This window comes from Telopea speciosissima, chromosome 8 (assembly GCF_018873765.1).
Source record: "Telopea speciosissima isolate NSW1024214 ecotype Mountain lineage chromosome 8, Tspe_v1, whole genome shotgun sequence".
Lineage (NCBI taxonomy): Eukaryota > Viridiplantae > Streptophyta > Magnoliopsida > Proteales > Proteaceae > Telopea > Telopea speciosissima.
Genome location: NC_057923.1, coordinates 23,239,455 through 23,252,661, shown reverse-complemented (window position 1 = coordinate 23,252,661; position 13,207 = coordinate 23,239,455). Strand labels below are relative to the sequence as shown.

Here is a 13,207-nt window from a genome sequence, read left to right as displayed (position 1 = left end):
AAACTTGAAGCTCCTCTTTTGGCTCGGGTCGGCTGAGAAGAGGCGGGTTCTCCAAGTATTTCTTCAGCTCTTCAAAAGCTTGTTGGCACTCATCCGACCAGACAAAGTCCTTCGGGTTTCGGATGTTCTTGAGGGCCTTGAAGAACGGCAGGCACTTGTCACCCGACCTCGACATGAATCGTGCCAACACCGCCACTCGCCCGTTTATCCTTTGTACTTCTTGGATCGTCCTTGGAGGGCTCATCTCTTGGATGACCTTGATTTTTACCGGATTGGCTTCGATGCCTCTGACAGAGACTATGAAGCCAAGGAACTTTCCCAAAGTCACGCCGAATGCACACTTAGCGGGGTTCAGTTTCATTTAGTTCTTCCTCAATAAGCCAAAGGCCTCTTCTAGGTCGGCCAAGTGGTGCTCGGCCTTCAAGCTCTTTACTAATATGTCGTCTACGTAGACTTCCATGTTTCTTCCAATCTGCTCGCGGAATATATAGTTTACGAGCCGCTGGTATGTCGCTCCGGCGTTCTTCAATCCGAACGACATGACCTTGTAGCAAAAATTTTCTTGGTCAGTTCGGAATGTCGTGTATGACTCATCCTCCACATGCATCATGATTTAGTTATAGCCGGAGTATGCGTCCATGAAGCTTAGCATTTCGTGCCCAGTAGTGGCATCGATCAAGAGGTCGATCCGAGGTAGCGGGTACTCATCTTTCGGACAAGCCTTGTTGAGGTCAGTGTAGTCGACACACATTCTCCACTTCCTATCCGGCTTAGGGACCATGATGACGTTAGCTAATCAAGTCGAGAATTTTTGTTCTCGAATGAACCCTAATCGGCGAAGCTTCTCCACCTCTTCTTTGATCGCGGCTTGCTGATCAAGGGCGTAGTTCCTTCTCTTCTGCTAGATCGGCTTTCAGCTCTGATCCACGTGGAGTCGATGCTCGGCTATATGCCTCGGTATGCCCGACATGTGGGCAGCCAACCAGGCAAAGACATCGGTGTTTGCCTTTAAGAAGTTTCCAAGCTGATTCCTTGGATCCTCGCTCAGCAATGATCTGAGCTGGACCACCTTTGTTGGGTCTTCCTCGCTGAGGGGGAATGGGGTCAGGTCTTCCACGGGTCGTCCTCTCCTTTCGGTGAGCTCATCCCGTTGATCCTCAGGGAGGTGCTCGAAGCACATTGCCATTCCTTGGACATTGCCTTTGTTTTGCTTGACCATCTGACTTCGGCTCAATTTTCCTCTGGTCACGGTCGTCGTTTCGGTGACTAACCCTTTCTTCCCGGTTGCCTTTAATATACTTCTTCAAATGCCCTGCTTTGATCAGCTCTTCGATTTCTCATTTCAGCTGATAGTAGTCTTCAGTGTCATGGTCATTGTCCTTATGGAACAGGCAATACTTGTTCGGGTTTCGGGATGAGCCGACTTGCATTGGGCGAGGTTAGTGGATGTATCCACCGTCTTGAATTTGCATCAGGATCTCCTTCTGCTACGCATTCAAGGGAGTGTAGTTGGGACTTCGAGCTCGGTCAGCCCTTTTAGATCGACAATCAGTCCGGGTCCTCTTCTCATCTTTTCGGTCGCCAGTGGATGACCTCTTCTTCTCACTTTTGCTTTCTTTCCCCTTGCGTGCTTGGAGGACGTCTTCCATGTTTGAGAACTTGTTACAGCTGTCAAGGAGCTCGGCCATACTTTTGGTCGATTTTTGAGCCAGGTCCTTGATCAGGTCCTCATGTGCAAGTCCATTGCTCATCGCGGTGTGAGCTGTGGCTTCATCCAGGTCCCTAACATCTAGGGATTCTTTGTTGACCCAAGAGACGTACGACCGGATCAACTCGTCCGACCTCTGCTTCACGCTGAAGAGGTTCACTGTCATCTTCTTATGCTTCATGCTACTTTGGAAACGCGTGACGAAGGCTCGACAAAGTTGGGCAAAGCTTGTAATAGAGTTTGGTGGTAGCCAAGAGAACCAAGAAGTTGTCGCACCCATTCGGGACGAGGGGAAAGCTCGGCAAGAAACAATCTCTGTCCCACCGTACATGGTCATCATTGCGTTGAAGTAGTTGATGTGGTCGGTCGGGTTGGTAGTCCCATCATACCGATCAAAGGGAGGTGGCTTGAACCCTATCGGAAGCGGTGTTGTCATGATCTCAAGCGGATAGGGGTGACGCCCGACCAGTGAGTAAGCATCCGGGGTGGCTTGTTTCTTAAGCCCTTCAACTTGCTCGGTCAGCTCCCTTAGCCTTTTCTCCATTTTAGACTCTGGAGCTTGGCCATTTTGCTCCTCAGCTCAGATGGGATCTTGCACTTTTTCTTGCTGAAGTCGGCCATTCTGGTCGGCCAGCTTATCCTGATGAGGTCGGCCATCCTAATCCTCTCGCTCGCGTTGATGAGGCTTGCCATTATGTTCACCTCAGACCACATCACTCCTCCCCACGCGCCCGCCATTTCTATGGTCAGACTCATGTGGGCTCCTTCGTCCATCTCTTTGGCGAAGTGGACTTTGTCGCCGGGAGCTACGGCAAGAATCTTCTTCTTCTCTTGTAGCACGTTGCCCTTAGGGCTCTACACGCCGGTCTTGGTGTCTCCTCTGTCCTTCGTCATCACCGAGTAATCCAGAAAAGATCGATCTCCGCGCAGCTGACCCTGCTGGCTCGATGTCCTCTGCGGCCCTCGGGGTTCGATGATGTCCTAGCTCATCTCGTCGATTACCCCCACTTAGTTGTGGAGGAGGAGTTCTTCGGCCTCGGGGATGGGATGATGTGGCTTGGCTAAGCTCGGCCCTCTGTCAATCACCGTACTGTCGTGGATCTTCTATGACACGCGTGGGTGCCCGCGGAGGTGCGACCGGTGGCAGACCCATTAGCCCGCCCTGAGCCATCTGGGTCATGAAGGTGCGCAACATCTCGTTGGTGTGGAGCATTTGCAGCTGCAAGTCCATAACTTGCCAATTGTTTACCAGAGCTTCGGGGTCCAAGTTAGCCGACAAAGGCGACGGCAGCGACAAGGTCAGCCCATCCGGGTTAGGCTCAGCCTGGGGGCGCCCTTCCCCGGCCATCGCATCCTCCACCCTCCCACTATTCTCACCCATCGGTGGTGGGAGCGGATCAGCCGCGATTCCTACACTCCGTTGTGCAGTTCCACCTCACAGAGGTCTTCCAGTCGCACCTAATCGTGACGTCTTAGGAGGTGGCGAGTGTCTCACCTGCCTATCAGGCTGCAGCTCATCCCCACAGAAAGTTGAGCCATGTTGACCTGATCTCGTGTGCACCATTGTTGCTGCTCATGAAGTTGGTAGAAACGATGATGACTTGCTGACGTCGTTCCCATAGACGGCGCCAAATCTATTGCGTGTGGAAACCTCCGGTGCCCGGTTCGCCCATGGATGAGCCTGCAAAAAATCGAGTGAGCACAAGAGAGCCAGTGTGGCTCCGGCCTAGGAATCTTCGACGCTCAAGTTAGGTCTCCAATGCGATAGCGTAACAGCTAGTGAAAGTAAGTTGTGAGATTGTGCTCCATACCTGGGTATTTATAGAGGGAGATAAGGCGGTTGGAGGAGTTCTTCTCGTGGAAGACTCTTCCATGTACAATGGAGTGGAGAGACATTTTTGGGGTTGGACTCCTGTTAAGGTAAGAGTCCTAATGGGAGCGTGATTCAATATCGTGTAGGGATCGTGGCTCGATCCTTATCTCAGGATACTCGGGTGGTGCTGACGTGGCTCCGCGATTCCTGGCAGGCTGTTGTGATGACCTTGGTGGAGGGCTCGGCTATGGAGGTCGGCCATGGGAGGTCGATCTCGTCAGTCACCTCGGCCTAGGACGTCCTGTGTATGCTTGGCCAAGGAGGTCGACATGGGTGATGTGTCGCGGGCTCAGCAAAGTGCTCGGCCCAGACATACGACTTGACGTAGACCAGGTTGGCCCAGTTTCTGATTCAGCTCGGTTCATTTCTTGGGGTGACCCCGACTCGGCCACGTGGCGGCTTCTGATTGGTGAGGTGATTTTATGTTGTATCAACCATAATGACAGTCTTCTTGTTTCTTTCAAAGTAGCAAACAGTAACACAAGTGGAATCGTACAAAGAGTATTTTCCTTAAGGTGTTGTACACCCCCTATACATGCAGATCCGGGTTGACCTTGGCGTTCTACCACCAAGATAAAACCACTTCAATCACTATTGACAACACCCAAAAGTGATTACAATACGGAGTATCCGAAGGTATTTACTCAACAATCAGGAAGGAAAGAAGAAGAAAGCAATACAAATAGAATGCAGAGAGAACACTGTACGTATGGGTTGTGTCTTTACACACTTGTACATGTACACCCCCATATATAGAGCCCTCTACATATAGGTATGTGTACATACCATGTCCCTACGTATGGATGCATGTATATACATGTGTCTATACGTACAACAATGCATGTGCATGATGCCTATTCGGATAAGGGCTCATGTATGTGGTGCATGTATCTCTTTTACCATCTTTGACCACATCCACACCAGCCCCACCCCACCTTGGCCTTGACCACGGCCTGGGCCGGCTCGGCGCGCATGTGTGAAAAGCATCCCGGACCCCAACCTCACACATGGGACAAGGGAGACTTCCCTTAGAACCCTATGTTCCTTGTAAGCTACATGAACTCTTATTACCTCACCATTCCACTTGTCCGTAAGCAATGTGGGACTAAACTTGAAGAGGTTCTCAAGCCTTTCCAGGTTTCCTTACAAGTTTACACAAGAGGTCCATAGTTCAAGTCACCATACACACAAACATAAAGTGTTCCAAATAAACCAAAAGTGGAGGGAATGAGTTTTTTCATATTTGAAACATTAACATTTCAAAAAGACATTTCTAATGGAATCTTTGAAAAACACTTTTCAAAACACAAATTTCAACACCATAGGAGACTGAATTCGCTTTGTTGCTTGCGTGTTGTGTCTGCCTGCATTTCGGGTTAAGTAGTAGCATAACTTGAGGAGGTTGACAAACGGTGGACGGTACCATAGGTAGCCAGCCATCTTCAATTCAGGGTAAGAGGCTTCTGGGTATGTCCAAAGCCTTGAATGTGTAGTTGCCAGAACTGAATTAGTTAGGAACACAGAGGAAACCTCCTATTCTATTGGGAAAAAAGACTGAGTGGACTTTGAAGATCTTGACTGACTGAAGCTTACCCTTAGAAATAAATGGTTGAGATACTCACTCTTAATTCTTTATATCTTAATTGGGTTTAGCTTTTTTTTAAAAAAAAAAATTAAGCAATTTTTCATCTAACATAGCCTGGCATGAAAATAACATGTAAATCAAACTAAATAAGTAAATTCTGGTTCAAAGTCCTGGACTTTCTTAATGAAGTAGAGACTCAAGGGTAAAATGGGCTTCTCATAAGTACCTTAACAATGGTTCTTTATAGATACTCTAACCCTTAGAGTGTGTTTGGTAACGTTCAGAACAACGTTCTGAACAGTTCTTTTGTTCAAAAAGAACAAAAAAACATGAAAAAGTGTTTGATTTTGCGGTTCATTTTTTCGTTCTTTTAGAACGAACCGGCGCTGTTGAGCACCAAAAAATGTTCTTTGCAGAGAGACGGTCTGTAAAGAACGAGAACGATTAGACGATCTAAAATCGATGAAAACCCGTGAAAACCCGTGAAGTTGGAGAAGGCTCCTTGCAATCAAACGTTGGGAAGAGAAGGGGAAGAGAAGCAACAGCTGAGGGGGAGACCTCTACCTGCAACTGCGGCTTCAAGGTAAGAACTTCAAACCACTCTCTCATCTCTCTCTCTCTCTCTCTCTCTCTCTCTCTCTCTCTCTCTCTCTCTCTCTCTCTCTCTCTCTCTCTCTCTCAGTCATCTCTATTTGTGAAGTTCGTTTATGGTTTTGGAAAGCCCAGATTTGACAAATCTATACTGTTACACACGGTTTTATCTCAGGAATCCGATTGTGAGACCTGGAATTTGAAGGAGTTTTTTATGCTTTGAAGAAGATTAGAAAGCTGTTGCAGAGATTTGGGGCTTAATCGTGATCCCAGGTTGAAATCGAGGCATTCCATCCAACAGGATCACGGTTCGCAGTTAAATTCGGGGCTTAATCGTGATTCTGTGCATACCGGACAGTTGCAACGTAATCCGACCACCAGATCTTTATCTCCTCTTCCTGACACTAATCTCTCGGATTCATTTAAGGAAGCTCAATCTGAGAAGAGGAGATTTTCTACTCCAGGCCCGCGAAGAAAAGAACCCGATAGAAAGATTCCAAGGAAGATTTTCGCTAGAGATTCTCATCGTACTTGGGCATCGGATTCCTCGTCGTCGTCAACTTCGATTTCTGATAAATTGAATAGCCGATGGGAGTCATCATGGACGAAGTACTTTGATCATGGAGGAGGAAGGGTCACTGCGGTGGAAACTACTGCAGAATTCAAGGTTGATCTCTCTCAGTTGTTCTATGGGCTTAAGTTTGCCATTGGAGCTCACAGTCGAATTTACCATGGAATTTATAAGGATGAACCTATTGCTATGAAGATTCTTAGCCCACCTGATGACGACGAAAATGGAGCCATAGCAGCTCGGCTGGACAAGCAGTTCACTAGAGAAGTTACTCATCTGTCTCATCTCCACCATCAAAATGTGATCAAGGTAGCTCAAGTCTCTCTTTTCTTTGTTTATGTTTTATTTTTGTTTTTACCTTTTTTATTTTCATCTTTTAGGGTTCACGGGCTAGGAATCCTAGTACTCAACTTTTATCGAATTATGATCACTGAATTATTATGTTGTAGCAGCAATATACTCTATTTCCCTTTGTGCCTTCATATGTATGCATTGCAGCCATTCTACTATTTGCTTTGTTGAGTTCTGTGATATTGAACTGCTAGTTGTTCTGTTCTGACCTGATTTTTGTTTTAAGTTCTCTTGTGGAAGACAATTGTGAGAAATTGCTCCCCAAGCTTATTACAGTGTGTCATTTGGGAACCTAGAGTCAGATAATTAGGGTTTTTTTTTATTTTAGCAGTTAATCCTTAGTTTTTTTGTGCCCAAACTATCTATTATTCCTATGAATCTGACTATAATTCCATTTCAATTCATCATTTGTTTAAGCCATAAAACATTCAAAAAAAAAAAAAAGCAATCCACAACTGAGTTTTTATGATGGGCATACCTGATCTTCCTCTGATTTGGGTTTTGAACTGGAATTAGTTGACTCTCCACTATCATATGATTGCCCTTCAAATTATAAGTTGATTCAACTTTCATTTCCATACCTTTTCTTCCTTTACTTTTTTCCACTCACATAGGAGACAGGGGATTGGGGAAGACAGAAATTACTGAGAAAGGAAGCAATGAATGGCAGGTAAGAGCAGGGCCCATCTATGTTATCTCTTAGGACCAATTTCAAAAGGTTCTGGCATTGGCACCACCATTTTTCTGTTTGTATTAATAGCCTTTTCTTTGAAAAACAAAAAATTTCCTTACTTCTCATGTCCAAAATAGCCAAGTGCTTCAGTTAGTTAAGATCATTCAGTCTATGGAATCTCTTGGCTTTCTAGAATCCAAAAGAATGGAGAATATAATTTGGTTTAATCTGTTGTGTTAATTCATTGACAACTTGATGGGACTTTAGCTCAAATTGGTAGAGCACTGGGAACATGAGCATGTTCCAAGAGGATGGTGGTTCGAGTCCACCACGGCCCTCTTTATTCAACTATTCATAGCATAGTTAGTTATACTACTAATCCACTCAAGAACCCAATTTTAATGGCATCTTTGAAATTTGACATCTTTTTATACTTACTTGGTTATTTTAATGAGATATTTTAAGGTTGGTAAGAGAAAAGGATTTTACAAGTCTTTTTTTGCTATAATTGATAAAGAAATGGTATTATTGTAATTAATATCAAATAGGGAAGAACAGATTTTACCAAACACCATTTTCGTTCTGAACAGCGTTCTTGAGAACGTTACCAAACGGTCATTTTCGGTCTCAGAATGCCGTTCTAGACCAAGAACGTAAAAGAACGTTTCTAGTCAAGAACGGGCGTTCTTTGTTCAGACCGTTACCAAACGCAGCCTTAGACTATGTTTGGATGCCAAGAAAAGAAAATTTAAACAACCACACCTAGTTTGAGTAATGGTGTTAACTTAAAACTTTGAAAAATAAAAAGAAAAAGACCATTTTAACCCTATTATATCCCTTTATATAACTCATCCCATATGTTTGAAACCTCATTTACTTACCGTTGAAGACCTGCAACACCATTGTTCTTCCCCTATCGGCGACCTGAGCAGCGAAGGTAAAGAATCTCCCTCTTCTCTCTTCGCACAAATATTTTTAAGTATCACCAGAGGAAACCATGAACTGCAAGAGGTAACTGCTTCTCCTTCTCGTTCTCTTCTTTCTTCTCCATACGCATAGGAATCCAAAGTATCACCAACACTATGCTGCAGTTCATGGACTGAAGAACGCCTCATAAGGTCACCAAATAAATAAAAAAAGGCATACCTAGTGCATGAGGCTCCCACCGCTGTGAGGTCTGGGGAGGGTCATAGACCCATAATGTACGCAGCCTTACCCCTACTTTCGCAGAGGGGTTGTTTCCAGACTCAAACCCGTGACATTTGGTCACAATGGAGCAACCTTACCGTTGCATCAAGGCCCACCCTCATTAAAAGGGGCGTACCCAGCCACTGCGAGGTCTGGGGTGAATCATAAAGTATGCAGCCTTACCCTGCTTTCGCAGAGAGACTATTTCAAAACTCGAACCCATGACCACTTAGTCACAATGAAGCAATCTTACCATTGCATCAAGGCCCGTAAACCCGCAGAGGGCCACCAAAAACGTCACTGAAATCCGTCACATCGAAGTTTCTGGCTGGGATATTTGGTAAAGAACTGTGGGTTCCCGACTGATCTCCATGGACTACCATGCCCTAATCCCTTCAGAATATGATCTATATAAGAGAATCTCTCCATATTAATCAACAAATAGTCATCTTGACCAGAAGAAGTAATCTGAGAAATAAAAATGTTGCAATCAAATTGCATCAAATGATCTAAAGAAGAACTGAAAGCTAAGTATCTCATGGAAGACTTCAAGAACAGACTCTATGATCATTATGAATGGGGAGGATGACGGATGATGAAGGAGAAACTATAGGAGTCAATTTTAGGAGGAGGATTTCACCACAAAAAAAAATTAGGAGGAGGATTTTAGTAGCTGAAAACAACAAAGATGAGGACTGGCATTGTTCTTGCATATTCTAAATAGGAATACCTTGTGGTGAGAAATTTATTGAGGTTTTGATGAGGCATAAAACACCCCACCTATCAGAGGCTGCCACAGGGTCGACCCGACCTCAATCCGAGAACAGAGTTTGGCCGAGCAGGAAACCGGGCCGACCCCATCTCCACTAAAAGTCACTTGACAGAGCCAGACTCACGCAAGTTGGCCGGCGACTAAGGCCGAGCTCATACAGGTCAGCCGTAAACTCCTGGCTGAGCTTACTGCCGAGATTGACCTCTCGGGCCGACCTCCTAGGTCGAGGTGACGGCCAAGGCCGACCTCCCAGGATGAGGTGACGGCCAATGCTGACCCATCAGGCCGCCCTCCTAAGCCGACCTCCAAAGCCGAGTCCTCCTCCTCTGAAGCCGCCATAACGCCCCACCGGGGATCTCCTGGCCACGTAAGCACATCCCAAGAATCACGGGATAAGGATCAAGCCATGATCCCAGCAACACGGAATTGCACTCTACATGGACTCTTACCTTAATAAGAGTCCGACCCCGAAAATGGCTCTCCACTCCGCTCTATGCGAGAGAACCTTCCGAAAGAATGACTCCTACCATACTAGGACTCTCCCAACCGCCTCATCTCCTCCTCACTCCATAAATACCCAGGTATGGAGCACCATTGATCATCTGGCTTTTTACTAGCTGTTACGCTGTTGCATTGGAGACCTGACTTGAGCATCGGAGAGTCCTAGGCCAGAGCCACACCGGCTCTCTTGTGCTCATCGCTTGGTTTTTGCAGGCTCATCCGTGGGCGAACCGGGCATCGAAGGTTTTCACACGCAACAGATTTGGCGCCGTTTGTGGGAACGACATCAGTAAGCATCGTCGTTTCTACCAACTTTAAGAGAAACAATAATGGTGCACACGAGATCAGGGCAGCATGGCTCGACTTCCCGCACGGACGACCCACAACCCGTTGAGCAGACGAGGCGACCACCGCCCCCCGAAGCCTCTTGGCAGGGGATAAACATAAGACCCCCTCGGGCAGGGGGTGTGCAGCCCATCACAGGCGCCATTCCCCCACCAGAGGGTGGGAATGGGGGAGGTGTGCTAATCACGATCGCGGCTGGCCGGGTACAAGCCAAGCCAAGCTTGGACGGGATGGGCCTACCATCGCCGCCACCCTAGCCGGAGAGTTTGGACCCCGAAGCCCCGGCAAACAATCGACAGGTTATGGACTTGCAGTTGCAGATGCTCCACACCAACGAGATGCTGCGCACCTTCATGAACCAGATGGCCCGAGGAAGGCTGATGGGCCAACCACTGGCCGCGCCCCCTCCAGCTCCGGTCCACACAGAGAGGAACTTACAGCAAAATGGCGGCCGGCGTAGGGCCGAGCTGAGCCGAGCCGCGTCCTCACACCCATCTCGTCAGAAAACTCCACCTTCGCGCCCTAGTAGAGGCACTCGATGGGATAAGAAAGAGCATCGCCAAAGCCCGCGAATAGGGTAGGAAATCAAACCAGCCGGCTCGGTAGCGAGGAGGTCGGTATTTTCTGGATGGCTCAGAGAGGACGAATAGCCGAGAAGAGTCCGAGAACAAGGGAAAGAACCGAATGAACAACGCGTTGCAAAAATAAGAGAAAGATCTCGACATAACCCCCAACGTCAAAGCTCGCCTACCCGAGAAGAACAGCAGGGGAGCCCCCGTGGGTCCAACTTCCAGGAAGAAAGAAGAACAAGGAAGGATGGTGAGGACCGAGCTGACCAGAATGGCCAACCACAACGGGACGGCCGACCCTATCGACCACGGGCCGAGGAGCCAGTTGGCCGAGCACCTGAAACCGAGCTGGAGAGGCAGCTACGAGACTTGGAGGAGCAAGTGGAGGGGTTAAAGAAACAAGCGACCCCGGACGCCTATTCGTTGGTCGGGCGTCACCCATATCCTCCTGAGATCATGACCGCGCTGCTACCAAACGGGTTCAAACCTCCCCCGTTCGACCGATATGATGGGACGACCGACCCGACAGGTCACATCAACTACTTTAATGCGATGATGACCATGTACGGCGAAACCGAGATCATTTCTCATCGAGCCTTCCCCGCATCCCTCAAGGGCGCGGCGACCTCATGGTTCTCCTGGTTGCTGCCGAACTCTATAAAGAGCTTCGCTCAACTCTGTCGAGCATTCATCACATGCTTCCAGAGTAGTATGAAACACAAGAAGACAACGGTCAACCTCCTCAGTGTGAAGCAAAGGCCCGACGAGTCGATCCGAGCATTCATCTCCTGCTTCAACAAGGAATCCTTAGATATCAAGGATTTGGATGAGGCCACGACCCATACGGCTATGAGCAACGGATTAGCCGATATGGACCTCATCAAGGACTTGGCCTGGAAGCTGACCAAAAACCTGGCCGAACTCTTAGAGAGATGCAATGAATTTGCAAATATGGCCGAGGTCCTCCAGGCCCGAAAGGGAAACGAAGGCTAGCCCGACAAGAAAAGGCCGACAACAGAAGACCGTAGGGAAGACAAACGGCCCAGGACGGATCACCGAGCTGACAGGTCGGACCGAGCTCGGAGCCCCGACTACACTCCACTGAATACCTCGTGCAAGGAGATCTTGATGCAAATACAGGACGGGGGGTACATCCGCCGACCCCGACCGATGCAAGCGGGGTCATCTCAGAATCCCAACAAATATTGTCAATTCCACAAAGACACCAGTCACAACACCGAGGATTGCTACCAGCTGAAAAGAGAAATCGAAGAGCTGATAAAAGTGGGCCATTTAAAGCGATATGTCAAAGGAGGCCGAGAAGATCGTGGGGGTCGGCGGCCCGAAGAGTGGGATCAAAAAAGAGCCAAGCCGAGGCCCGACAATAGGCGAGTCGAACGAGAGGAAGATAAAGTCCGAACTGAGAAGAAAGAGGACGGGTCTGGGCCGAGCAGTGACAAGGGAGCCCCCATATACACTATCCTCGGAGGGCCCAGACAAGAGACGACTCGAAAGGCTAAGGCAAACGCACGGTTCATTGGAGTTGCCGAGATGCCCACCAAGAAGCTCAAGCCAGTGTCGACGATCTCCTTCACCGAGGCGGACCTCGAAGGTATAAGTTTACCTCATGATGATGCTTTAGTGGTGCAGGTAGAAATTGCGAACAGACCCGTCCACCGTGTATTGGTCGATACCGGCGCATCCGTGGACCTTATGTCACTAGAAGCGTACCGACAATTTGGCTTCGACGATGAAGCGCTCAAGCCAGAAGGCACCTCACTTCACGGGTTCTCGGGAGCTGCCGCAACCATCAAAGGCTCAATCGACCTGCTGGTCACGATTGGGTAAGCTCCATGCCAGGCGACGATTCAAGTCAAATTCATGGTGGTACGGTCGATAGTGGCTTTCAACGCCATACTCGGCCGTCCTTCATTGACCGCTCTCCAAGCCATCATCTCCCCGACACACTTGAAGATGAAGTTCCCCACCGAGAATGGTGTCGACGAGGTCCGAGGTGACCAGAAGAAGGCGCAGGAGTGCTATGCTACTTTTGTCAAGTAAAACAAAGGTAATGTCCGAGGAATGGCAATCAGCGGGATGAGCTTATCGAGAGGAGAGGACGACCCGTGGAAGACCTGACCCCATTTCATCTCAGCAAAGATGACCCAGCAAAGGTGGTCTAGCTCGGATCATTACTGAATGAAGATCAAAGGAATCAACTCGGAGCCTTCTTAAAGGCAAACACTGATGTCTTTGCCTGGTCGGCCACCGACATGATGGGCATACCCAAGCATATAGCCGAACACCGGCTCCACGTGGACCCAGGTCGAAAACCAATTCGACAGAAGAGAAGGAACTACGCACTTGATTGACAAACCGCGATCAAACAAGAGGTGGAGAAGCTTCGCCGCTCAGGGTTCATCCGAGAAGAAAAATTCCCGACTTGGTTGGCTAACGTCGTCCGGGTCCCTAAACCGAAC

At 48.1% G+C, this 13,207-nt stretch overlaps 2 protein-coding genes across 2 annotated transcripts in view; one reads left to right on the top strand and one right to left on the bottom strand.

Annotated features, from left to right (window-relative positions):
* Nucleotides 1-1,487: 1,487 nt before the first annotated feature.
* LOC122672171 lies at nt 1,488-2,252 on the bottom strand. The gene has a single exon (XM_043869670.1). It carries the CDS (start codon nt 2,250-2,252, stop codon nt 1,488-1,490), a length of 765 nt encoding a protein of 254 aa, XP_043725605.1.
* Nucleotides 2,253-3,587: 1,335 nt separating this feature from the next.
* The window catches only part of LOC122672170, a 30,672-nt gene continuing 21,052 nt past the window's right edge, over nt 3,588-13,207 (top strand). Inside the window, exons 1-2 of the mRNA XM_043869669.1 lie at nt 3,588-3,628; nt 6,004-6,637. Of these exons, the coding sequence (XP_043725604.1) occupies nt 3,588-3,628; nt 6,004-6,637 (675 nt within the window). The remainder of the gene's footprint in view (nt 3,629-6,003; nt 6,638-13,207) is intronic.